This window comes from Jaculus jaculus, chromosome 17, assembly GCF_020740685.1.
Source record: "Jaculus jaculus isolate mJacJac1 chromosome 17, mJacJac1.mat.Y.cur, whole genome shotgun sequence".
In the NCBI taxonomy this organism is placed as follows: domain Eukaryota; kingdom Metazoa; phylum Chordata; class Mammalia; order Rodentia; family Dipodidae; genus Jaculus; species Jaculus jaculus.
In genome coordinates, this window is record NC_059118.1 from 61,986,337 (window position 1) to 62,014,311 (window position 27,975).

Below are 27,975 nucleotides of genomic sequence, written 5' to 3' on the forward strand. Positions count from 1 at the left end.
CATATGCAGTGGTTAGAGGCTCTGGTGCACCTATTTTCTCTCCCCCACCAAAACTATAAATAAATAAAAATATTGCTTTTTAATGCAGAAATACCAGGTCACTGTATTGAAACATGCTTTTCTCAAGGTAGCCAATGAGGTTCAGCAATGTGATGCAGGATCATAGGCCCCACAAAGAGGCCATGGGGACCATGGCATGGAGCTGTGAAACCATTGGTTGCAGTGGACACCCCAGGATATTGCAGATTTCAAGACTATGAGAGGCCCTCCAAGGAAAACGTCTGGCTCACTCAGGTGGATTCCATACAGGAAGCAAGCAGCATAGATGGAGGGGCAGAGCTCTCCCAAACCTATGGAGTCCAGAAGATTACATCCTGAGTCCCAGGTTCTCCTAAGAAAGCTAAAGGATTTGATGTACACCTACTAGTTTTCAATCTTGCTATTGGCCCAATATTTCCTTGCTATTCCCCATCCTCTCTTTTGAATGAGAATGTGTGTACTGTCCCATTGTGTGTTGAAAGTCTGTAACTTGTGTTTTGGTTTTACATGGCACAGTTAAAAGACCGTCTTGAATCTCAGATGGGACTTTGGACTTTCGACTTTTGAAATAGTCTAGGAAAAGATTATGTGGACTTTCAAAGTTGGATTGAATGTATTTTGCATCATGAGCTAGCCATTAGCCTATGGGGAGCCAGGGCAGAATGTGGTAGTTTGAATGTGAAATCTCCCCATAGCCTCAAGTGTTTGATATGGAGCCCTACTTAGTGTCCAGCTGCAGAAGCCTTCATGACATGAAGCCTCCTTAAAACAGTGTGTCACTGACGGCAGGCCTTTTATAGTTTGGGACACAAGGGTCTATTTCCTACCCTTCCTAAGAGTTGAGTGCTGTCTGCAATTACATTCTCCAGAGATAAACTCACTATGAAAAGAGAGCAGCATTTGATTACAAAATGCCACTCCTTAGGCTCCAATGTTAGTAATTGTGAGTAAATGTGGAAAACAAAAGGCAAAAAAAAAGAGATGAAGTAACTAGCGTCAAGTATCAAACTGATGGGTAAGTAGAGGAGGGGAGCCTAGACAAAAGGGAGAAAAAATAGGGTGAGGATATAGAAGTTCTGATTAAATTTTAACTAAGAAAAGAAGTGGAGGGCTGGAGAGATGGCTTAGCATTTAAGGAAATTTCCTGCAAAGACAAAGGACCTGTGTTTTATTCCAGGACCCACACAAGCCAGATGCAGGTGACACATGCATTTGGAATTGTTTAGCAGTGGCTGGAAGCCCTACCATTCCCGTTCTCTCTCTCAAATAAATAAAGAGAAAAAGAAGGGAAAGGTTGTAATCAGATAACACAGAACAGTAGAAGTCTTATCGCTCAAGAATTTGAGTCTGCATGCTAAGCCAGCCTGTGTTCTTTGGGAGAGGATAAATATAGAGCAGAGCTGGAGTGACGGCTCAGCAGTTAAAGGTGCTGGCCTGCAAAACCTAACAGTTTTTGTTCTATTCCCAGTATACACATAAAGCTTGATGCACAAGGCGGTGCATCCACCTGGAGTTTGTTTGAAGCAGCTAAAGGTCATGGCATGCCCAGTCTCTCTGTCTCTCTTTCTCTCTTGCCAAAAAATAAAAAAAAATAAAGATAAAAGAGCACAAAGCAAAACAAAAAGAAAAAGAGAAGGAGATAGAGAAGGGAGAGAAGAAAGGAGAGGAAGGTAAAATATATATATACATGTGCATATACATACACATATGTATGTGGTTGTGTGAGAGAGAGAAAAGTGGGGAATAAAAATGGCCTTCTAAATTGACCCTGGTTATTCTACAAAGAAACAATAGCTATAGGGAGGACGAGTGCAGTGGGACATTAAAACACATGGGATATTAAAACCAGTTGGTCTGAATTTGGATTTCTTAAAACTGTTTATTGACAATCATCATACATATATATACACAATTATCCTTAAACATAATCCCATCCCACTACCTTCTTTTGTCCCCCTCCATTGAACTCCTTCAATTAGTCCCTTTTATATTTTGAAATTATCTCCTTTTTTTTTTTTTTTTTTTGCACTCATTATACAGGCCTTGGATAGACAGCATCAGCCACCGTGAAGTCATGAATGCAATGGCCACTTTGTGCCTGCAGGAAAATGCTCCTCTCACTTTTGATTATGAAGTCTCTCTTTTCAGATGGCAGTCACTACTGGGGAGACTCAAAATTTATTAAAATACTTAGAAGAAGTGACAGTGGAGTGTTCGGTATTGAGAGCTGTCTGTCACAGCCTCCGAGGATCAGAGGCCATGGTGGAAGAGGTGGACAGTGGCGGAAAGAACAGAAGACAAAGAGGGGTAGAAGTGCTCTGAAATTAGGATTTGACTTGTTGCCGTAGTTCTTCTGTACTCCTCTTCCCTCTGAGCCCTGTTTTGGATGATGCTGTGTTTCCACGAGTCAAGGACTTCCCTTTGAGGTCTCCAGATCCACTTCTGTGTGAAGTTCACTCATGGAGATAATTGATTCTGGAAGCTGGGGGTGGCTGAAACAAACAACCCAGCTGTTGGAACTGTGATTTGTTTGGATAGGCAGCTGTTTCTTTATGGTGGCTGGATCGTTCTTAGGAGATTATGTATTGCTCTGGGAGCACTATTTCCTTGTCCACAGTTGGGACACCAATGGCAGTCCCAGGGATGGCACTCGCTGATGGGCCACTGCTCTGAGGGAAATTCCCTGTAGTGGCTGTTGGGGAAGGTCTGCCAATGGTGATGGAGGGAAGGCAGGGGAGGGAGAAGAGGCCCACTTGTGGGAGAAGTTCACTAGGGTAAGTGGACCATGGAGATGGAGGAGCAGCTGGCCAAGCAGGACGATGCTCCTGTTCCTTTTGTTCCTCTAAGAAGAAATGATCACTTGCTCAGTCACAGCTTCTCAGCTGGAAGTTGCTCTAATCACAATGTTTAAAGGAAAAATTTGGGTGTCTTCTTTACCAGCCTGCCCACTAACACAGGGCACCTGAATGACCAGGCTGTAATCATGGTTTCAGTTTGTATGGCTCCTCCCTATTTCACTTCTTGGTAGAAAAGTTCTTCCAGGGAGCCTAGAACTTCTAATCCTGCAGAGAAACAGGAAGCAAAACTTGTGCCATTGAGTTACTGGGAGGCACTGTCAAGAAGAATCAATACTATTTTTATTTCTTGGGTCCCAAACTTCTGTATTCTGGCTATGAGAGTGTACAAGCTCTTGTCCCTCTGCACATAAGTATCCTGAACAATAGTATGTCAATCCGGTTGGAGTTTTGTTCTTTTGTGGAGGAACGCTGCTGATGGTCATTAGACAATGCTCTGTTGGGGCCAACTGCTTCGGATGCTGCAATAGCTGGTAGGACCACTAGGATCCCTTGGTCAAATGCCCATTATGCCACCTCCTTTGCCATGAAGTATTTTCCTTATTCAGTGGCTATATGTCAGAAAATCATTTCTGTAAGTCTATTAGATAATCATGGGGGCAAAGCAAACTCATTTCAAGTGAGGTGTCAATTCTTTAAGAACAAGCTAGTACCCTTTCCGTCCCGATGTAATTACATCCATTTCACAAGACAACAACTTCCATGAGTTTTAATATTGCTTTTCTTCTTTGTCTCCTGCTACATTTTCTACATTCTGATTCCTACACAAAACTTCTAATCTCAAATGCCTAGTTAAGAAGAACCCAAATGAAGAATGTTTCACAAGCCCTCCCAAAATAACATGTTTCCTAACTGTGGCACTCTGAATCATGACAGGTTTTATCACCCATCCTAACACACACACACACACACACACACACACACACACACACACACACAATCTTCCTAAGGAAGTACTTACCTCCTTTCTATATCCAGCTAGCATGTCAAGACTATAGAACAAGGTAACAAGGTAACCCACAGAACTTCATCATACTCAAGACTCCTGTAGGGGTAAATCAGCAGGAAAGTTATCCCAACCCTTGATAAAGGCAGGAAGCATTAAGAAGATACATTTTAAATAAGAGTCCTTAGGCCATAGCAACCAGGTTTCCACTCCTGCTTTGCTGAGAGCCATGGTAACTGTATCCACTTTGCTTCTGTTGGCTATAAGCCTGCTGAGCAGCTGCTGTTCTGGAATCCCAGCATCAATGCCATCCCTGCTTCCCCGGAGGCCTCTGCTGATGCTTCACTTTCATCCACAATGGACCATAGGTAAGAAGTGCCTTAGTCACCGTGAGTGCACTACACACCAAGGGCTTCCAACCACCCTATTGGCCAGCAACAGAATTCAAGTTCTGTAGCAGAATTCTGATTGTCTTCACTCTCAAGCTTTCTTCTTAAATCAGTCCTTTTAGATTTCTACCCTCTAAGCATAACCTATCTACATGAATACAAATCATTTGTAAAATATTACTACTAACAAGCAATGGAGTAAACTGGGGGAAAGATACACCAGAGAGTATTGCTGAAGATGCTGTTGTGGGCCACAAGCCACAACTTCTGGATACACACGAATTACCTATAAAATCATCTTGTTGAGGGGCACTGAATTCGTTATATGAATGGCACGCTTTCTGCATAATTCCACTGAGATTTAAGAAATTGTACATCAACAATTAATCCTAGGCATCTGTTGACTTATCAACACAGGCTCTAAAGCACGCATCATCACTGTGGTAATCTTTTCCTTAGACATTATTACCTAAAAATTACTTGCCATGGGACTTGATTTTGTTAAGTTTTGGGAAAATTTAGCAATTTGACCCTCCACGTGGGTCAAATGTGCGCTCGATGGCGTGTCCACCAAGTTGTGCAATGTTTGCTCCAGCGCACAGTGACGCCGTCTGGCTCCCTCTCTGGCGCCCTGCAAGGCCCCCTCCCAGAAGCAGAACGGTAGCGTCACAAGGTCCCCAGGACCGGGGAAGAGGCGGCACAGACCTGAGAGAACGCGGAGGGCCAGGACGCCGCGGAAAGGCGGGACCTCAGACGGCTCCTCGGTGACCGGGAGCGAAGGACCGGCCCCCGGCGGGCGCGCCCCGCCAGCTCACGCTCAGCGCACGGAGCACGCGCAATCGGGGCCACTCGGGCAGGGGCGGAGCCGATCGCGGAGGGGGCGGGGCCAAGAGGGCGGGGGCGGGGCCAGAGGGCAGGGGCGAGGCCAGCCCGAGTGTGGGCACGCGGAGCATGCGCGAGGGCAGGACGTACACGCAGGCCCGCTCCCAGGCAGGTGGGGGGCGTGGCCTGGCGCCTGCGCACGCGCGCGGAGCTCTGTAGGCGGAAGCGGCGCGCGGGAGCCGGCGATGCGAACCCCTTCCGGGGAGGTGGAGGCGGTGTCGGGCCGCGCGCGCTCGGCGGAGGAGGAAGAGGAAGTGATGGCGCCGGGCAGGGCAGCCGCTCCGAGCGTTTGAGGCGCCGTGCGGGTTGGTGGGTCACCATCACAGGTGACGAGCCCGCTCGGCGGTGCCCGCGAGCCCGGCGCGCTTGTCCCCGGAGCCTGCGCCGGGGACCTCCGCCCTCAGCCAAGGATCCTGCTGGCACGGTGTCCAGGAAGCGGCCTCGTCCCGTCCGCGGCCCCTCTGGGATGACACCACCACCAGGGCTCTTTTAGGCCGTTTTCCGGGCTCTTGGAGAACTCAAGTCTCCAGGTTCCGCAGGACTACATTTGCAGTTAAGAGCCACTTCCGGGTCTGCGTTCATCCGGGCACCGCTGGGCACCCTCACACCTGGCGCTTTGCCGTGAGACTTGATCTTGTCTGGCCGGAAGTTCCCCACGCTTTGCAACAAAACTCTACCTCTCGTCTTTTTTTTTTTCCTCTTCAAAGGATCCATGAAAGTAGAGTATGAATTGATTTAGTGTACTAAGGGAGTTGTATTTCATTCTTTAATCTTGATAGAGAAAGAATGAGTGGGTGCCCCAGGGTCTCTTTCCCTGAAAAGGAGCTCCCAAGCGCATGCACCTCTTTTGTGCATCTGGCTTTAAGTGGGTACTAGGGAATCAAACCCCGGGCCATCAGGCTTTGCAAGCAAGTGTCTTTAGCCACACAACCATTCCTCCGGCCCCAGAGTTTATTTATTTTAATATTGGACATCTGCAGGTTATCAGACATCTGAATTTTAATTAAACTTTGTTAAGTGAATTGAGATACTTTGAGACTTTAGAGAAAGATAAAGCCAACATGTAAATATAATTTAGATAGCATATTTATACTTAATGTATTGATTCAATCCTAATTCTCTAGCCTTCCCCCCTTGGGTTGGGAGAAGAGTAAGTTTTAAAGATGACTTTTTTTTCCCCCCCTGTAACAAAGTGTTTGGAAAGAAATCAGAACTTTATTTCATAATCATACTCTGTAGGCCAAGATTTGTGTCCAGAGTACAGTTAAGGCACAATGACAAGACCCTTTTATTTGTCACATGAGTGTGGAAAAATTATGGATGAAATCTTTTTTTTTTCAGGTTATTCATAAATATATTTTCCTCATAGTCTGGTTCTAGTGGAAACCATTTTGTTTTTCATGTTGGAAAAAGCCAATTTAAGGAACAAGTTGAAATAATGCTTCTTTCAGTAGGTCACTCTTAAGTCAGCATTATCACTGCTTAAGATTTTGGAATGTGCAGTATGTGCTGGAAATACTGTCTTAATTTCAGCATAACTGTTATTTATACCTCAAGGGCTAAGGCTATTTATCAAGACTCCAGGCAGTGAACCACCTGTGATTTATTTCTATTTCAGTTTCAAGGGTTATTGTTAACTTCAAAAGCAAAAAGAAATGTTGGATCAGTTAACTTGAAGACAAATTTTAGTTTCAGGTGTTTTTGTTTTGTTTTTGAGAGATGGTGTTAACTCTGTAGCTTTGGGTGTCATGGAGCTGTCCATGTAGCGCATGCTGACCTCAAACAGCAATCCTCCTGCCTCAAGCGCTGCCGTCCCAGGCGTGGGTTGCCACCGTGGGCCCATGCTTGTCTCTTATCCACCTCCTCACTGCGCCACAAATACTTTGGTTCAATTTCTGTAAAAATGACAGTTAGTATATCATTAATGTTTGAAACAGGAAATGTTTGAAATCAGGGTTCAGAGTCTTGGAATGTGGGGAGCCTTCAGCAGTCGTGCTTTGTGACCATTGTTACAGAGACCACATAGAACGCTCTGCATGCAAAACTTCATAGGGTGGGTTTGTGGCGCTGCTGCATCAAGCAGCAGTGGAAATGAATATGTTGTCCTGCTCATTGTAAATGCCTTGTGAGAAGTGCAGGAGAGAGCAGTCGTGTGGCACACATGTTTAGAAATGGTACTGCTGGAGGAGTTGAACCTTGAACATGTGCCTAGATCCACAGCTTGTGAAGTTGCTGAGGGTGTGGTGTGTGAGGAGTTGTAAAGTGTTGGGAAGCAACAGGGTGTTGAGTACATGGTGTTTACTGAAGCACAGGACAGTCTTTCATTTAATGTTTGTATGTTTGTTTTTTTTCTTTTCATCACAAGCTGTAACATAGGAAAGATAATTGAAGAAACATTTGTAGGGAAGTCTGGGTTGGAGATCAGTTCCATTCTTTCCATTCACATGTCAGGGGGGTGCAGGGGTGAATCAGCTTCAGCACCCCAGACAGACCACCCCTGCAAAATTTTGTAAAAGTTTACTTCCTATGTTCCCCACAAGAATCCACAGTTTGAAGTATGCACAGTTTGAAGCTCAGAGACTCATTTCCCCATCATTCCACAGGTAATGAACATCAAAGCGAGCTCCTGAATCCAGATCTGAAATTCCAGAATACTGGGGACATCGTGCATACAGCTTACGTGTACTGTTGGTTACAGTTCCGTACAGCCTATGCAGTGGGCTTGGCAGTTTGCTAAGTCATAAACATATCACTAGAAGGTGTTGTGGGGAATTTCTTGTCTTCTGGAGAAGTATTTTTCATACCAGTAAAAGCATGCAAGAGATTTTTTTTTAAAGTATTTGTGGTGTTTGTAAATACATCATCATTGTTTATACTAATCTCCCTGCCTTTGTTTTCTCTTTAAGTTTTCAGTTTTGCTGGCAAAGTTTGCAAACACCACCTCAGTTCATTTTTAAACTAGAAAGAAGCAAGGGGGAGAGGGAGTGCTAACAGCCTGTGTGCTTAAGAGCACACCTACACTTGCCTCTGTTCTTACAGTACACTTACACTCACCTGTTCTCTTTTAACACACACACACATTTGCCTGTGTTCCTAAAACACCCTTACACTCACCCGTGTTCTTATAGCACAGTTACGCTTGCCTGTGTACTTAGCACGCTGCACTCACACTCGCCTGTGTGCTCACAGCACGCGCACGCTCACCTGGGCATTTACAGCACGCTCACACTTGCATGATAACTTGTGGCACACTTCGTTGTGGTCATATGGTTTGTGTAATTGCTTATTTCCTTCTCTAGGACTTGACACAGCAGACAAAAGAAAGACTGAACCCCAAAGAGGAAACCGGCAAGATCACTTTACAATCCCTGAATGTGGCAATATATGCACAATGGATCTCAAGTTCAACAGCTCCAGGAAATTCGTCTCCATTACTGTGCCATCCAAAACCCAAACAATGTCTCCACACATCAAGTCAATCGATGACATTGTTGTTCTTGGCATAAATCTCAGCAAATTTAGCAAACTTGCTCAATTTTTCATTTGTGTTGCTGGAGTTTTTATATTTTATCTAATTTATGGATATTTGCAGGTAAAATGTAGCTGTTTATAATGTTAATTGTTGCAGTTGATGTCATTATCAGTATTAATTGTTTTCCCCATGATATTTTTACTTACAGATTGACAATTCATAAATTTAAGTTTGTAGGACAGTAGGAAAAGGCTTTTAAAATGCACTACTGGCCTGGCATAATGGTACACACCTTTAATCCCAGCACTCGGGAGGCAGGGGTAGGAGAAATGCTGTGAGTTTGAAGCCACCCTGAGACTACATAGTGAACTCCACGTCAGCCTGAGCTATAGTGAAACCCTACCTCGAAAAACCAATACACATATATATAGCTGAAAGTAAATGTCAAGATTTTAAGATTTAGGTTTTTTACATTGGGAGGACTGACCATCTTGAAAACAAAGTTATGAAAGTAAAATTTTAAATCCTTAACAAAATGTAGATAATTGTGACCATGTGTTAATTTTAAAAGAGAATGGTTCAAGTATTGGTTGGCATCTGGAAGCAAAATTTTCCAGTAAAATTAAATGACAGCACCAACTCCCTTTGACTGTTCAGGTCCATCTTTAAAAGGGTGCTTTGTTTTTTCAGGATGTGCACACTAGCCTCATGCAATTCTGCTTCAGCCTCCCAGTGCTGGGATTATGGGCATTCGCTGCCACACCCAGTCTGTATAACACACCCAGTATGACAAGAAGAGTGACAAGAACTGACATATTCTTCCCTTGAGGAACCTGCTGTCTTCGGAATCTTGTTGGTTTCCTTCTCTAATCTGTATTAGCCATGATCTTAATTTTCTGTGATTTTTTTTTTTGTTCATACACATTTTTCACAGTACAATGGTTTCTCTCATATTTTCTTTGTAGTTCAAAATAGTTGTGTAACTTCATCAACAGCAAATTCCTAATCTTCAGAAACATGGCTAGTTGGGTGAGAATTCAGGCTAATGTCAGTAGGCATGTTTGAAAGGAATAACATTATTCACCAACTTGATTAGTGAACATTTGTAATTTAAACTATAATGCAATTAAGTCACATAAGGGAGCTTTTGTAATTTAGGAGAAGGGAAGTGATGCATGCTCTTCGTACTGGTAATATTTCTAATAGTCATTGGAAATACTAGTAAGTTGGGGTAACCTTAAATGTCTTTCTCTATTTCATTTTTTAGAAAGGTGAATTATAGAGCTAAGTGTAAATAATGCAGAATTGTGACTTTTTGGCTAGCTCACAAGAATGTGGGGGGAAAAAGATATTGCTGATTTCCTGCTAGAAAATGATTTTTTTAAAAAAAACATGAGATACAGTGCATCACAGTTAGAAATAGGGGTCGGAATTTCTTGTTCAGAAACATTTCTTTCCTTCAGAATACCACTATTACACATAGCTTCAGACCACAGGTATCCATTGCAAAGGAAAGTAAATTAGGAAAGATGAAACCTTAAGTTTCATTAGCTACCCTTTCCCTTTGAATAATTATCAGAGTCTGTACTTTGCAAGCCTGTAAGTTGCACAGACCACTACAAAGCTCTTAGCTTTGCCCTGTGAGAACTCACATTGCTACCAAATCTCACTTGAATATATGTCAGAGTAATCCAAGGACACTACCTGGGATTTGCTAATGTATTATATACAGTTCCCATCAGGCACATAAAGTAGGAGGTTGATTTACTCAGTTTCACTTAAACTTGATAATGTTTGGAATATTTACCAACTTGTTCAAATGACAGTAATTGGTGCACATGCTTTTCATAACATAATGCTATTTTTAGACAGATGAAACATCCCCTAAATAAAATGTTTTATAGAATCTCACACAAGGATGTAGAAGGTAATATATTAACTACATTCCTAGAGCAAAACAGGTCTTAGATGTCAGACTTTGTTAAGATTTTTATGTGAGTTCTTCTTAAATCAGCTACTTTGTTGTTCTGGGAAACCTGATTTTGGTCTTTTTCTTTAGTGAAGAAGCTTGTGGAGGTGTGTTTTACTCCCTTTTCTGTTGATTTGCATGCTTGGGTGGGTAGTGTACATTTTATAGAAGGACTTACACCTTCAAAAAGCCTGTGGTTTTGGATTTTTTTGGGGGGTGCTGGGGGAGGGAGCAGAATATACCTTAGTTTGTTTTAAGCTGTGCTTATAACAACTAGCAGAGAAAGCCAGTCTGCCCCCTTGAACTGACCAGTGTGCCTGTGTTCCTAATAGGAACTGATCTTCTCAGTGGAGGGTTTCAAGCCATACGGCTGGTACCTCACCTTGGTGCAATTCGCACTCTACTCCATGTTTGGCCTCATAGAGCTTCAGCTCACTCAGGACAAAAAGAGGAGGTATGTGCCTTGCTTGTTCTTGAAGCCAAGGATTGCCATGTTACGCATGCATGAACTTTGAATTTCTTGTTGGCATCTAATCATGAATCTTACTAACAACTTACAAAGATGATAAGCCTGTGTCCTTTATGCACTTAACTTAAGTTAGCAAGCTTAGGCTCAATTCAGGGTAAAAACACTCCTTAAAATATGAAAAAGTATTCAGCTGTATATGCTTTTATAAAGTTCACTGAAATAGGCGTGATTATTAAGATTTGAAATGTACACAAAATCAGAAGGATGAGGTGAAATAATCATTAGCTTTATAGGAGTTTTTAAAATGTGAAGCTAATGTCTTATGGGATTTACTAAACTTTTTCATGAAATATCCAGTAGTTAACATTTGCACTTTTTGATCATCGTCATTTGTTGAAGTTAGCAGTCATTCAGAGTAGTGGGTTTCACTGTGGCATCGCCGTACATGACAGTCTCTCCTCCATGCCAGCCTGTCTTATCTAGCCCACTTGCTGGCCCCTTTCCTTATTCTTTTCCTTCCTCCCCAGTTCACTTCCTCCCTTCTCCTTGTCCTCTTTCTGATTTAATTACCTACACCCCATATGTGATGTGTATATGTATGCATGTGTATATATTTTCACATGTATATAAATTTAAACATTTCATATGTGAGAGAACATACGTCGTCATCTTTCCAGTTCTCCCGTACTTTGCTTAAAATACTGATTTTCACTGCATGCATTTTCTTGGAAATGCCGTCATTTCACTTATCTTTACAGCTGGATAAAATTGTATTGTGTATCTACTACATTTCTTTTTCATACACTACATTTCTTTATCGTCTGGGCTGGTTCCATGTGCTAGCTGGTTGGAACAGTAAAACAACAAGTATTCCGGTGCTGTGTTGTCCTTCAGGTGTGTACCTTGAGTGGATAACCAGGAGTGTTGTGTTTGTAGTTTTGTGAGAGAACTATACAGTGACTTCCATACCAGCAGCACCAGTTTCTGTCTACCAGCAGTGCATTTAACTTAAAAAGAATTTTTTAATTATTATTATTTTTTTATTTGAGACAAAGAAAGAGAGAGAATGGGCATGCAAGGCCTCCGGCCACTGCCAACAAAACCAACTCCAGAGCATGGTGCCACCTTGTGCATCTGGTTTCCATGGGACCTAGAGACTCAAACCTGAGTCCTTAGCCTTCTCAGGCAAGCATCTTAACCACTAAGCCATCTGCCCAGCCCTTAAGGATATTCATTCTTACTGGGTTGAGATGGAATCTCAGCTAAGCATACTTAATTTGCATTTCCCTAATGGCTAAGGAGATGTTGGACACTCATGTATTTACTGCTATTTTTATTTCGTCTTGAGAACTGTTGATTCCATTCAAAAGCCCACTTATTGATTGCAGGATTTTGTGTGTGTGTGTGTGTGTGTGTGTGTGTGTGTGTGTGTGTTTACATTTCGGGTTCTCTCTATATTCCAGATATTAAGCTCCATCTGATGTGTGATTGACCAAGCTTTGTTTTCACATTCTGCAGGCTTTGTGTTTACTCCAGTGATGGTGTTCTTTGCTGTGCAGAAGCTTTTTAATTCATGTGATCCCACTTGTCAGTGTGCAGGGTCTTTCCTGTGCTCTTCAGCCTTATTTCCTTGAGACAGTTCTCACTGAACGTGGAGCCAGCACCATTTTGGGTTTAGACTGGCCGACCAACAAGCCCCAGCAGCCCTCCTTCCCCTACCCCTCAGTTCTGGATGGAAGCTCTGGGGTGAGAGGCATGTGTGGCCATTGCCAGCTGGATTAAAGGCATGCACGGTCTTGCTTGGCTCTTATAAGCTATTGTCCTAGAACTTCTGTGGCTCTATCCCAGGGGCTCTGGTAAATTGTGCTTTCATTTTCATTTCAGTGTAGTATTTATTTCCTTCCAATGTCTACAATTACCCACTGCTCATTCACGAGTATATTATCTCTTGGCATATTTTATAGTTTATCTTTTTTTGGTATCTAGTTTTATTTCCACTATGATCTGATAAGATAGAAGAAATTATTTTGATTCTCTTAGATTTATTAAGACTAGTTTTGTGGCCTGTGAGGAGAACAGGGCTTGCGGTCAGAAACATGATTTGGGTTCAGACACTGCTTCTTAACTGTCTGGATGGCTGATGACAACCCAGTATAGTCATGTGTGCTCAAGTACATCAGCCAAATCATACCTTAATATTTTTATTACTGTTTTGTTTTTGTGAGGTTGTTTTGTGAGGGTTGCAGTCTACCCCAGGATGACTTGGAATACACTATGTAGTCTCATGCTGGCCTTTAACCCTCACAGTGATCCCCCTACCTCTGCCTCCCAAGTGCTGGCATTAAAGGAGTGTGCCACTACCACTATGCCGGCTCGTGTGTGTGTGTGTGTGTGTGTGGTATGTTACATGTGTATGTGTTTTCATGGCACCCCATGTGCGTGCCTGCAGCCGGGCATGCTAATCTGTTGTGAATGGAACATGAGGCGGTTTATCCTGTAGCTCTTCCACGCATTCTTACTTGAGCCAGAGTTACTGGAGCTTGGTGCTTCTCACCTGGACAATGCCCTTATCTCTGTTCCTCTTCATGTGACTGGCATAGCAGGAGCCAGTAGCCACACCCAGCTGTTTATGTGGCATCTGAAGATTGAACTTGGGCTTTAAGGCCTCCTGGAGCCCTCATGCTTGGGCAGGAAGTGCTCTTAACCAGTGAGCCATCTCTGCAGCCTGACTTAATTTTTCAAAGGAGAAGGGCTTATTTTACTGCAGCTTTTCCACCATTGCTAATGAAGTAGCAACAGACGTGTTAGATAGAAGCACTAAGACTTGTGGACACAAGCTGAAAAAATGCCTCCAATTTTCTCATTGACCAGTGAGGAAAGATCTTGAGGGCTGAAGTGTTCATGGCCACATGCAGCTACTGCTGCTGTGAGGCGGAACCTTTTGACCTGTGTCCCTGAACTCCAGCATGGTTTTCTCTCTCTTCCTTGCTGCTTTCTAGTCTGTTGTTCCTGTGAGATTGCTGACTTGAATAGACGTTCTGGATAAGTCTGTGATTTATCTGGGATGAGATGTGCCTATGGTGATTTATATCCTTAGTTGGGAGTGTGGTGCTGTCCCCTTCACTGTTGTGGAAGAACAGTGAAGGGTCAGTCACAGGGACAGCGCAGAGATGTGATTATAGTCTCCCGAAGCATACCCGGCACATGGGCATTCCAGATTCTGTCCAGGTGGTCATAAATGTCGATGCCGTATGAGTACTTTAGTTGGAAAGGTCTCACTCAGAGTTGAGAAGCAAAGATGAACTGCATTTGAACTTTTCCAACCAGCCACATTTATCTGCCCACATAAAGATGTCAAGTAATTTTGTTGCTGTTATGCCCAGTTCTCGGCGCCCCCAGTGACCACCAAGGAGAACCAAACACGTATGCAAAGGCAAGGAGCTTTATTTTGGGTTTAAGCTCGGACTCTTGTCTTCACCAAGGCAGTGGATCCGCACAAGAGCGCTGAGCAGCAGGGGGGCAGGTTTTTTATAGGGATTTGAACAAAGAAGTAGGGGAATGGTTACATGATTGGTAGATTTAGGTAGTAACTGCACTTGTATTTTTCTGATAGGCTTAGGATGCTGGGGGCAGAGCTGGTGGACAGGGGGCTAGGGGGATTCCAAGCAGGTTAGGTAACCTTCATTGTGATTGGCTATGTGTGTTTGAGGAGCTTAAGCAACTTGTCTTATGACTATAGAAATGTATGGCATAAGCAGTTTGTGATCTTTTTTCAGTAACTGTTAAATTCTTATTTAAACCTTTCCAGGAAACAGAAACTTAGGCTTACTGGTGACTCTGAAGCCTGTCATGGCGTCCCTCTGGTTCATGAGTCCTTCAGAAACACCAATGCCATGCCTCCAGATGCAAATTAGATCTAAGTGCCTTGCATCTCATCTAAGTACATTGTTGGCATATCATCACACTAGATGAGTTTATTGTTTTAAACCGTTAAATCTCTAGTTGAAGTAAGCATATGCCCACAATAAGGACTTAAAAATTTAAAGATGCCAAATTATTAAATCCCAAGTCAAAATATTTGAGATTATGATGAGAGAACCAACTATTTCATATTAAGGTTGATTAATATAATATTCAGAGAAAATAGAGATAGTTTAAAAATTGTAGTCAGGCCAGGCCTGGTGGTGCATGCCTTTAATCCCAGCACTTAGGAGGCAGAGATAGGAGGATCACCATGAGTTCAAAGCCACCCTGAGACAACATACTGAATTCCAGGTCAGCCTGATCTAGAGTGAGACCCTACCTCAAAAAAAAAAAAAAAAAAAAGTCATGTGAAGTTTTAAAGATCACAAACTTCTACAGAATTCTGTTCAGGTTATTCTAACACAGTGAGTAGGTTATCTTTTCCTAATGCTAGATGAAAACATTGAGAAACAGAACAATAGTGTAGAAGGTAAAACTTCTTTAAAATGTGGGATATAGATAAGTTTTACCATTGTAGAAGCCTGTTTTTTAAATGATTGCTCTTTTGTCTAAATTAAATCAAGATAGTTTTTTCTGCAGTTAAGAAAAAATCTTTAATCAACACTTCTACCTTCATGTAGAATCTCAGTAACTCCATTAGAATACATAGTTGTATTCTTCTATTAGAATAAGCAGTTGCAATTCCTCTGTTAGAAAATAATCACAGTGCCTCTATTAGAATATATAGTTGCAGATATTCTAACAGAATGCATAATTGTAATTCCTCTGTTAGAATAAACAGTTGTAGTTCCTCTCTTAGAGTCCTTAGTTGCAATTCCTTTATTAGAATACACAGTTGCAGCTCCTCTATTAGGAGACACAGTCACAGTTCCTCTATTAGAATGCATAGTTGCAATTCCTCAGCTATGATTGATAAGTAGAATTCTGTTGTGCTTTTTATCAATATTACAAATGAACAGTGTTGCAAGTTAAATAATGATTTTCTTTATGAGAAATATTGACCAGAAGTTAGAAAAGCTCATAGTAAGCACATCATCTTAAAGTGCAATGAATTGGATCCCAAATGAAGATTTCAAAAATTGTCTTTTACAGAATACCAGGAAAAACCTACATGATAATAGCTTTTCTAACTGTGGGTACTATGGGGTTATCAAACACTTCCTTGGGCTACCTGAATTATCCCACCCAAGTCATCTTCAAGTGCTGCAAACTGATTCCTGTTATGCTAGGAGGAGTTTTTATCCAAGGTATAGTAATGATCTACTTTCCATACTCTTTGAAGCAGACAAGTATATTATGACATCTAGCATTAGGAAAAACATTGAAGGCCTAGGGTTTTTAAGGGGCATCCTAGATATTGTAACAATACAATATCTTGTGAAAATAGGGTATTATAAAAATACTGATATTTCTTAGATGTACCTCAATATCTGAGATCCATGATTTGGACTTGGAAAGGAAGGGAAAAGATAACATTTTATGGTACAGTATTTTATTTTATATTCCAGCAATGCTGCATTTGTATTTTGAAGTCCTAATTCAGAAATACCCAGAACCTCCCTCTCTGTGTGCAGTCATTCCTCCAGGCTTTGGAACCTGCATTCCAGCGCTGTGCAGTGGGCACCTCTACCAGAAATGAAGTGTGGTCTGAGTGGACAACTTCGTTCCTGAGTCCACTGACTCACTCATGTCTTAGAGCCCAGCCAGTTTATAAGCTATGTAAAAACATGAGGGAAGGGGAAGGCTGTTACAGGACAGTGTGTGGAACATATTGTCCTTCCTGCCACCTGTCTGGAGGATATTCATGTTTTGATAAGTTCTTATGCAGCCTGATACCATTTTGTGGAGTAGATTGTTGTAAAGGGAAAAGGTGTCAATAGCCTCACACTTACCATTTCAGGATAATAGTGCATGTTCGAAGAAATACCCCTCTCACTCCCTGTTAAAAATCCAGGATGGGCACTTGTCTTTCTTATAAGCCTTACAAAAAGATACACTAGACTTCATCTTTAAATAGGGACTTTGTAAAATGAGTTAATTCTCCTCTGCCTAGAAGTTTGCTTGTCATAGTATTTACAAATGTAAACAGTATGCAGTGTAGCCAGAATCATTAATCTGATTCCTTGGGAAGCTTAAAAAATCTTTTAAAAATTGATAGTCTTTTCTTTATACATGAAAGAGATACTAATTTCTGTAAATTGTTAAAGGTTTTTCAGATATACTTCACTTTTGTGGGTTTTATTTTACCAAAATATGGTCACACTGTACATAGTGAAGTTCCAGTCAGTAGAGGACCGTGGAGATGGAGATGGCTTCGTAAGGTGGCACTCCCTGTGCCGTGAGGACGGTCATAGTCTTGACTATCCTCAGAGATGTCACACAGCAGTGAAATCACCTAAAGAACTTTCTTAGATAAAATAGGGTCTCACTCCTATCTTCAAGGACCTGCTGATGCCTGATAATCCCATCATAAGCCCTTCTGGTTCTCTCTCCTGCTTGATGTAAATGTTCTTTTTCTTTTGGCCATCAGACTTAGGCCACAGACCTCTCTGGTTGGTGGGGCACCCAGCTCTGTCATTAGTCTTAGACCACAGGTCTCTCCCTGCTTGGTGGGGCAGCCCTATCATTAGGCTTAGGCCACAGGTCTCTCTCTTTCTGTCTCTTTCTGTGTGTCTCTGCCCAGTGGGGTACACATTTCTATCATTAGATTGAGACAAAAATCTCTCTCTGCTTGGTAGGACACACAACTATGTCACTAGCCTGAGTAGATATTTGCATAATGAGGAGGTCTCTTTGTTTTCTGTAGGAAAGCGATACAATGTTGCAGATGTGTCTGCTGCTGTGTGTATGAGCCTTGGCCTGATCTGGTTTACACTGGCTGACAGCACAGTTGCACCAAACTTCAATCTGACAGGTAAACAATTGACTGGTATTTCCTAGGCTGTGCAGGCATTTTAGTTTGGCTAAGAAGTTTTAAATTTCTTGTTAAGGGGTTTAAGTGATGTTGTGACATCTGTGGTTCTCCTCTCAAACAAGGCTTTCCAACTGTCCATATAAATTATAAGAAAATGTCACAGCTCTAAAAGTAATCATTTTTATTACATTTACATTTTGATATCCCAGGAGGTGGCTCAGTCAAACCTTCAGCTATCAAACGCATGATAGGTTAATATTTTGTAAATTCAATTGTAAGTATACACATAAGTTATAGGGGAATTGCATTAGTAACCAATTTTATTTTTATTAAAAAGCAAAACACTCTTTGAAACTAGCATATAGTTCAGTGGGTAAGAGAGTTTGTGACCACTGAGTTTGATCCCTACCACCCATGTGAAAAGCTGGTCATGGCCACACACCTGTAATCCCAGTCCTGTGGGGAGCAGAGACGGGAGAACTGCTCGGACTCACTGTTCAGCCAGCCTGACTAACAGCAGCTCCAGGTTAAGTGAGAGAACCTGTCTTGAGCAGGAAGAGCAACAGAAGAGGACACCGACATTCCTCTCTGGCCTCTACGTGGGTGTACAGGGCTTGCACATCGACACACATATTGACAAGCTATACATCCACATACTATACACAGAAAGAAAACACTCTTATGGACAAACTTGCCATTGTTTTAGCTAATGAAAAGCATGCTGCTCTTTAACATTAAGCTCTATAATATTAATAGAGTTTTTTTCTGACGTGATGCTTAAAGTTTCTACCATAAGTTTCCTACATATTTTGCTATGCTAAATTTAGTCAGTTGGGTTTTTCACTGAATGAACTGGAAAGATTGTATTGAGTGAAGTAACACAGACGCAGAAAAGTAAACGTGGCGTATTGTGGATCATAGCTGAGGATCCTCACACATGTGGGGAGCATGAGTAGATGACAGGACACTAGAAAGGAGCTCATGAGAGGGAAAAACAACAAAGAGGCTTCAGAGGGTAAGGGTAGAAAGGACAGCAGATCTTAAGTGAGTGGAAAATCAAAAGGGGGAATGCTGCTAGGGGAAGAAGGTTTTGAAAACAAGATGGGGGGAGGGACCTGGGGAGGACAGTCAACCAAAATTAACTTCATGTAAAAAATAAATAAATAACCAGGCATAGTGGTGCATGCCTTTAATCTCAGCAGAGGTAGTAGGATTGCCATGAGTTCAAGGCCACCCTGAGACTCTATAGTGAATTTCAGGTCAGCCTGGGCTAGAGTGAGACCCTACCTTGAAAAACTAAAAATAATAATAATAATAATAAATTGCTACAGCTAGATTTATATTTTTAAAAGCAGAATAGGTCATATAGTATGTTGAAAACTACAACTAAGATATAAATATTAGAATTCTTTTTATTTTACTAACTGTTCAGAGAATTGTTTGGGGGTACTTTTGTGTTTACTATAACCAGTATTTTCTTTAAGTTGCTGAAAAAAAATTACAGAGAAGATTAAGTACTGTCATCCTAGCTCCCAACCTTACCCTGACAGGAGCATTTAGAAATTCTAGGTCCTGAAAGAATCACAGCAAAGGGGTAGGTGGAGGGGGAGGGGGATCAAACGTGCCAAACTATCCACCAGTACAAAGTGTAATTACTTCTGAGAAAAAGATTCATATAATAAAATTATTTACAGTGGATTGTCTATTCCCGAGTATCACACTTCTCACCACTTGTCATTCTTACAAACCTAGTTTAACTAGCCTGAGCTAATGGTTGTCATCGCAGTCAGTTCTCCCCCTTCAGTCAGCGCTTCTCAGCCTCACGTGGGCAGTGCATGCACGCTCCACCCACGTGAGGCTGAGAAGCCGTGAGCACGTGCACGCTTCGCCCACTTGAGGTAATTGATAAAAAGGCAAGCTGAAAAAATAACTATGAAAGCTAGACAGTTCATAATCAGCTGAGGTGCACATGTGTGTGCAGTAATAAAGAAAGCATGTAACCTTAACCATCAGACTCACCGCCCTTTCCACTTCCTGAGATGCTGAGACTATGACCATAGGCCTGTACGTCCTGCACACGTGCGCACTGTTCCCAGGAGTAAGCAACATGGGGGTCCCTGGCATTGTTAATGCCAGTTGTGCCTATTGGAAAATTTTGTAGTAATATGTTGTCAGAAATGAATATAAGGGCTGGAGAGATGGCTTAGCAGTTAAGGCTCTTGCCTACAAAGCCAAAGCACCTTGGTTTGATTCCCGAGAACCCATGTAAACCAGATGCACAAGGGGACACATGTATCTGGAGTTCGTTACAAGGCTGGGGGCCCTGGCATGCCCATTCTCTCTCTCTACCTACCTATTTCTATATCTATTTCTTTCTCTCTCTCAAATAAAAAAAAAAATATTTTTTTAAAAAAATGAGTATAAAATGATAGAATTGTTTCTGTGAAAACTAAGTTAACTGAAACACTTTGGTTAACAAGTCCACCAAATTTCCAGTTGAAACAACTGAAAATTGGGAAAACTCTTCCAGTTGTTTCCACAAAGCTAAATTTTAGGAGTATTTGTACCCCAAACCCAAGTTGGGAAGTATAGTAACTATAAGTACAGCTGGTTAAAGGAGAAAGTGAACAGTTCCAGTCAGGAGCAATACCCAAAGAAATGACTCTGGGGGATGCCTTCATGTTCATGTTTCAACTAGGCCTTTCAGTAATAGAGATTTCTTTTTGATTTCCTTTTCATCTTCCTTTTTCAAATAGCTGGCTAACTACCATACAAACTTGATCTTCCAAGTTTCTTCTGTACTTGTTTAATGCAATCTTTCCTTCAATCATAGTCTAAAGTAAAAGTAGGACTTCATTTTATGCGGTGCTAAAACACAGTATTGATGATGACATTACTCAGCTTATCAGTGCTCGTGACTTTTTCTGTGTTAATACCATCAACCTGTGTGCTCACTGCCACAAGCTGTGGACACAAATACTCAATTCAGCATTACGGAGTGAGTGGGAGTGAAGATCTGTGTCTGTTTGGAGCCTTCATCAGCTTCGGAAGAGCTGGCTTGTGGTCCCACGTGTGAAGAAGGGGTGGTCTCTTTGTCCCTGCAGGTGTGATGCTCATTTCCCTGGCCCTGTGTGCAGATGCTGTCATCGGAAATGTTCAAGAGAAAGCGATGAAATTGCATAATGCTTCTAACTCTGAAATGGTAAATGCCTCAGCCCTTTTTCTTGACACCTGACAGGCTGGAAAACGATGAACCTAATTTTAGGACTAGTCATAGTACCAGTCGGTGCTGTCTCCTTCTTAATAACACATTCGGATATTATAGTAAGGTTGGACACAAACCTTCCGTCCTTGTTCAGTTTATTTCTCATTGATTTCTATAGTTTTTTAAAAATTACAAAAATGTTGGGTTGGAGAGATGGCTTAGTGGTTAAGCACTTGCCTGTGAAGCGTAAGGACCCCGGTTCAAGGCTCGATTCCCCAGGACCCACGTTAGCCAGATGCACAAGGGGGCGCACGCGTCTGGAGTTTGTTTGCAGAGGCTGGAAGCCCTGGTGCGCCCATTCCCCCCCCCCTCCCGCCTCTGCCTCTTTGTCTGTCACTCTCAAATAAATAAATAAAAATGAAATTTTTTTTAAAAAATTACAAAAATGTTACAAAAAAATTGTTTGATACATCATTTTCTTCCTTTGCTGTATTTGCTCTTTATTTTGGAATTGTATCAGTCCTCGTCCAACTCAAAAGATTCCTTCTATAGCTCCGCATTTGTCCTGGGAATATGCTCTGAGTCATTTGTATTGGTGCCTTCGTCGTCCTGACATGGACTCAGAGTTGAACTTGGACACTCATTTCTGAGTCATGTGCTCGTCACCGCTGGGATTGCCACCTGCCTCCTCTTCCGTTTCGCAGTGTCACTACCAGTCCTACTCTGGGGTGTTCACAGACCCAAATAAACTAGAATCCCATTGCTACTCTGACTGGTATGGCATTGGGTTATAAATTAGTTTAGGGAGAATGGCACCTATATACTTAGTTCTTTCAGTCCCAGATTAAGTTATGACTTTCCTTCTATTCAAATGTTCATTTTAATGTCCACTCTAACTAAAAGTTTTCTTAATAAGTCCATCATGTTTCTATTTAAAGTCATTGTTTCTTCCTTTTGTTGTTGCTGCTAGAAACAATTTTCTTCACATATCTTCTATTTGGTTTTATTTATATGTTGAAACATGTATGTGAAAATTTCTATAACCAACCACTTCACTGATCACATAAATATACTGTATTGAGGATGTAAAGAAATGTTCTTTCCTGTTACTTTCATAGCGCAGAGTGGGACATCTTAACTAACGTTCCACTACATTATCATTATCACTGCTATTTGGGGGTACGCTAAGGATGAGCTTCCGAGGGAATTATGCAATTTTTGGTCATATGGAAACTTCTAGTATAAGCAGTTGCAGTTGTGGCTTTGAAGTAAGACATGGCCTCAGCTTACACACCAGCTGCACTCATTCTCCTTTGGGGAAATTTACTTGGAACTTCAAGCTTTAATTTCTTCATGTGAAAAGTAGGTAATAAGCACCTCATTCAGAAGCTGACTCATGGTTAGGTGTTGAGACATCAGGGGTGACCCACATGTAGCAGGAGCCCAGCCCAGACAAACAGTGGGGGTTTGAGTGAGGATCCAGTTCTGGTACTGTTCGTGAGGACAGGAACAGACTGGATGAAAAAGTTGGTAGAGGCTGGAGAAGTGGCTTAGCTTTAAGGGGATTGCCAGCAAAGCTAAAGGACCCACATTCAATTCCGCAGTATCCATCCACATAAAGCTGGCTGCATAAGGTGGCACATGCATCTGGAGTTCCTTTGCAGTGGCTAGAGACCCTGGCGCAGACACCCATTTCTCTCTCCCTCTCTCTCAAATAAATACATAAACATTTTTTTTAATTGGTAGGAAAATGGGGAAATTCAGCAATAGATAAATCATAGTTTATTTTTATTATATTTTAATATCTTTTAAAACTTAATGTTCAAAGTTTTTTTGTTTTGTATGTAACTTTAAGAATTTTCCTATGCTATATATACTTTTAGAATGATAAAATTAAAATCTGATTTGAGTTCAGTAATTAAACCAGACAAGAAACAAGTGATAGTATAACACCTGTGGAGATCTCTGTCATGGGAATGTTGGGAAGGGTAGGAAGTAGGAAGAACAGAACAGACTCACTCAGCCACTGCAGTCAACCTAGTTTGCAAAAAGTGAGGGAAATAGTAATGTTACTTTAAAAATATTTTGCTTGCACTGGAGACATGGCTTAGCACTTATGGCATTTGTCTGCAAAGCCTAAGGACTCAGGTTTGATTCACTAGGACCCATGTAAACCAGATATATTAGGTGGCACATGCGTCTAGAGTTTGTTTGCAGTGGCTGGAGGTCCTGGGGCGCCCATTTTTTCCCTCCCTCTCTATCTGCCTTTCTGTCTCTCTCCAATAAGTAAATATTTTTTTAATCACTATTAAGCCAGGCATGGTGGCACATGCCTTTAATCCCAGCACTCAGGAGGCAGAGGTAGGAGGATCGCCATTAGTTCGAGGCCACCCTGAGAGTACAGAGTGAATTCCAGGTCAGCCTGGGCTAGAGCAAGACCCTACCTCGGAAAAAAAAAAAAAAAAAAAAAAAAAAAAAACCACTATTATTTTGTTTGTTTTTCCAGGTAGGGTCTCAGTATAGCTCAGGCTGACCTAGAATTCACTATGTAGTCTCAGAGAGGCTCAGACTGTCAGCGATCCTCCTGCCTCTGCCTCTTTTGAGTGCTGGGATTAAAGGCATGCACCACCACACCTGGTTTTAAAATGTGTGTGTGTGTGTGTGTGTGTGTGTGTGTGTGTGTGTATTGCTTTACAAACAAGTAGGTTAATTGTGTAATATATTAAACCCCTCACTACTCCATGTTTGATATAACATAGAGCCTTTCCCTCCTCTGCCCATTCTAGGTCTTGTATTCCTATTCAATTGGGTTTGTGTACATCTTGTTGGGACTGATGTGCACTAGTGGACTGGGCCCTGCCATGGCGTTTTGCTCAGAGGTAAGTTGATCACATGAAAATAAGCGTCTCCCGGTGGCTTCCTCAGTATTCCTCGTTTCCTGGTTCAGAACAGCTCACTGTGGATATTTGATAACTCCTCCAGTATTTCAGATAAGAAATTATCTCAGGCACAAGAGGGTCAGTATTTAATGTTTTAACCTTGCTGTGCCCTGTCATTCAGAAAATTGAGAATTTTTAATTTCGTCTCTTATTTTCACATTAAATCAGAACTGCTCCTTGCTTGACTGCATTGTTGGATGAGCTATCATTGCTCAAGAAGTTAATTAAAACCTTTGGTTTTATTTCACTTGTACAACCCCAGAGTTGGGTTTGCACTTTTCTGAAGGGTGTTTTTACTCATTGCAGAATCCAGTCCGGACATACGGTTACGCGTTCCTGTTCTCCCTCACCGGATACTTTGGGATCTCCTTTGTCCTGGCTTTGATTAAAATTTTTGGTGCCCTTCTTGCCGTGACAGGTAGGTGCCTGGCTTAGATGTGAAATTACATTCACATATTTTCGGATTCTCCTTTTCAGAAGGTCAAGTGGGAAGCCGGACGTGGTGGTGCACGCCTTTAATCCCAGCACTTGGGAGGCAGAGGTAGGTGGATCTCTGTGAGTTCAAGGCCACCCTGAGACTACAAAGTGAGGTCCAGGTCACAGATCAGCCTGGGCTAGAGTGAGACCCTACCTCAAAAAACCAAAAAAAAAAAAAAAAGGCGAGTAGTCCTCAGAGTACCTTAGTCCTCTAGCTCGTTCTTGCTTTATGGTAGTTGGTAAAATTTAAAAAATATGTTTGATCTTAATTTCTTACTTTGCAGTTTCAAGTTTTTGTTTGGGTTTTTCTTTTTTGCAGCGGTGGGGATGGCACCCTGGGATTCCTGCATGCTAAGCAGTTGCTCTACCACTGGGCCACATCCCCATCCCTGTCATTAATTTTAATGTCAAGTAATATGTTTTCCCAAATAGTAATCCTCAAATATATTAGAAGAACTTGCTGTATAATATGTTTGATGAACAATTTAAAAAATATATTATCTTTTTATATTTTTTAATTATTACTAAAATTTCCAGTTTTCTTACACTTAAAATATAGCAAGTGCATTTTAAGCCAAGTGTTTAAGCCCTTTGTGTGTGTGTTTTATAAGCCCAGGTCAGCTCCTGTCTCCACTGTTAGTGAGTGCCCACTGACTGCTGTGTGCCAGGAATGGCATTCTAGGCAGGAGCGTTGTGCTTACTCTGCTCGCGAGCTGAGTGCAGGACAGTGAGGGAGCCAGTGGCTAATCACCGTAACCACTGCCCTGAGCGTGACTGCATAGACAGGGTGTTTTACTGTCATGCCGGAGGTCAGCCAGCACCAGACATATTCTAGATATGATGCTTGCTAAAACTAGGTGCCATTGTTTTTCTATTTTACACATAAAAGCATGAAAGGCTAAGTGAGTTGTGCAGTAGTCAGAGTCAAGGTCCCAGCCAAAGGCTAGTCCCCAATTGCCTCACTCCCTCCTCAGTTTACATGGTGGGTGCCTCCTTGGTCCTCAGTAACCCAGGATGCTTGCCTGCTTGCCATCACCGTCCTGCTAGGCAGCGGATAAAAGGAGCATGAAAATCATGGGCCCTGCCCAGTGTAATCATACATCCGTGGATCCGAAAAGCTTTCATTCTGCCAATTACGCCAACCCTGAGGGTTGATGGGCCTCCATCATACTGTGGCCTCTGCTAAGTAACTATCACATTTGAACTCAACACTTGGTATTAGTAGTCAGTGTGGTTCTCTGCATCCTCCCTAAATAGCTTGTTTCTGTGGGTGGTTGCATTGTTCCTGCATCTTCCACAGATTCTGCCTTTGCAGGACTGTAACAAAGAGAACCAAGGCTGAAGGCACGTTCTGAACCTTTTTTCTACCTACAGTGACAACAGGAAGAAAAGCCATGACCATTGTGCTCTCGTTTATATTCTTTGCTAAGCCATTCACATGTCAGTAAGTACCTGTGAGCCCAACAAAGGATCTCTAGTGTCTGACTTCTAAACACCTTCATTTCCAAGTTTTCATTCACTTTTTGTGGTGTGTTCATTTTAATTTTGATGTGTTTTTCCTAGTGAACCCTGCAAAGAATCCCTTTCCTCTTGACTTCTTAACCTACTGCTGTGTGCTATTGCAAAAATGTTTAGAATTTCTTGTTTTTAATTTATCAATTTATGTATTTAAATTGCCTCTCACCACAGCCCAATAAAAAATGTGGTTTTGTTTCCATTACAACTGGATGTGAGTGGTGTGTATGCCACAGTCCATCTGAATGTGAGTGGAGTGTTTGTTTCAGTGTGACTGGAGGTGGGCGTGTGTGTCCCAGTGTGACTGGAGGTGAGCGTGTGTGTCCCAGTGTGACTGGAGGTGAGTGTGGATGTCCCAGTGTGACTGGAGGTGGGCGTGTGTGTCCCAGTGTGACTGGAGGTGAGTGTGGACGTCCCAGTGTGACTGGAGGTGGGCGCGTTTGTGGCTTTTTGTGAAAGCATTCCCTGATCTTTATACTGTCTAGGATCCTAGACAGTATAAAGATCAGGGAATGCTTTCACAAAAAGCCACAAACTAAATCATTAGAATACAGTTAGTGTTAGTGCAACTTATGTTGGTCTGTTACTGTAGAATTGCAAACCTAAAACTTACCAATGCATAATTATAAAGATAGCTATGAATTTTCATAATTGTACATTACATGTTATTTGTTGTTTCTCTATTACTTTTCTTTCTGCGTATGATAAGTATGCATTCTATAATTTAATAATCCCATCTCTTATCCTTCTGTGTTGTATCTGCAGAGGCAACTAGTTAGAGTGTGAGTTGAATTCAAAACATGGCTTGGGGTAGATTTATGAAGTCAATTTCTTATATCCTATAATCCCCTATTATCTCTGAAGTTTAAATTACTCTCATTTTCTGTAATATTTCTCTGTATGTACTCATCATAAAAGATTTGGAACTTTAATGCTATTATTTTAGGCCTCTAATAGCAGATATTTATTTGATTGAAGAATTATGAACTGAGTATAAAAATGTATTACTAGTAAATTGTTATTTTGTAACTGTTAATATATTTTTTTTCCTGTATTTCTTTCCTTTAGGTATGTATGGTCTGGTTTGTTAGTGGTTCTGGGAATATTTCTTAATGTTTACAGTAAAAACATGGATAAAGTCAGACTACCTTCATTATATGACCTTCTGAACAAATCTGTGGAAGGAAAAAGGTCAAGGACATTAGCACAAACTGTATAGGCACTGATTATCCTATTTAAAATGGAATTTTAAGGGAACAGTCATCAATGAATTAAATTCCTCTCTGAAAGGAACGTAATAAAAGCATCAGATCTGAAGAAGTGCTGCTGGGTGTGGTGGTTCCGTGGGACGTGGTTCCCGGGTGCCGGTCTTTCTTCAGAGCCTCGCTTCCTTCTGAGACAGTCAAGACCCTCAGCCTGGACACCTGGCAGTGAATTGTCAGTGTAAGGACTGCGCTTGCTAGCAGTGTCCAGAATCTCACTGGCAGTGGGCCCTGTGACAAGACTGATTGCACATCCTTGTGATATATCAGACGCTGTGTGGAGGCAGCACTTTGTTCTGTCTTCATTCTGTTTAATGGTGTTATTTAAGTTGATTCTCTGTTATAAGAGTAAACTGATGATTTAACGTTTAGAGAGAATAACATTCATTATAAATAAAGCCATGCTGTAATTTTTTTAAGAGCATGTTAGCGGTATTTTTACGTAGAGCAGTGGAGAGAGGAGTCCGGCTGACCGTGCACCTTCAACATGGTCTTCTCTCTCAGTGCGGAAGCCTTCTGCATGGAAACCATGTCTGAAGGGTTATGAAGAGCACAGACTGGCTCGTGAAGGAAGACCCCCCCCACCTCACACGGGAGCTTGCTCCTCCCCAGAGGTGTCTGAAGAGTGATGATGCCAGAGATGATGTTATTTGCATGT

The 27,975-nt window shown here is 41.8% G+C and overlaps 1 protein-coding gene and 1 long non-coding RNA gene across 7 annotated transcripts; one reads left to right on the plus strand and one right to left on the minus strand.

The window, feature by feature from the left end:
• Window positions 1-1,954: 1,954 nt before the first annotated feature.
• LOC123455564 lies at window positions 1,955-5,049 on the minus strand. 2 transcript variants are annotated; one of them, XR_006633986.1, is made up of 3 exons: window positions 4,935-5,049; window positions 3,856-3,939; window positions 1,955-3,101 (listed from the first exon to the last, which is right to left on the minus strand). It is a non-coding gene; the product is annotated as an uncharacterized LOC123455564 (long non-coding RNA). The 2 variants fall into 2 exon arrangements; XR_006633985.1 differs by having other exon boundaries at window positions 1,955-3,445.
• A 361-nt stretch (window positions 5,050-5,410) lies between these two features.
• On the plus strand, window positions 5,411-27,736 carry Slc35b3 (solute carrier family 35 member B3). Of its 5 annotated transcripts, none has more exons than XM_045136812.1 (10): window positions 5,411-5,834; window positions 8,411-8,703; window positions 10,885-11,006; window positions 16,098-16,252; window positions 17,812-17,919; window positions 21,024-21,121; window positions 23,911-24,003; window positions 24,370-24,481; window positions 25,915-25,984; window positions 27,124-27,736. In XM_045136812.1, the coding sequence occupies exons 2-10, from the start codon at window positions 8,503-8,505 to the stop codon at window positions 27,272-27,274; spliced, it is 1,110 nt and encodes a 369-aa protein (XP_044992747.1). In that variant the 5' UTR covers window positions 5,411-5,834; window positions 8,411-8,502; the 3' UTR covers window positions 27,275-27,736. The 5 variants fall into 5 exon arrangements, with proteins under 5 accessions (XP_044992747.1, XP_044992749.1, XP_004666206.1 ...); XM_045136814.1 differs by having other exon boundaries at window positions 5,411-5,829; XM_004666149.2 differs by having other exon boundaries at window positions 5,411-5,663.
• Window positions 27,737-27,975: the final 239 nt, after the last annotated feature.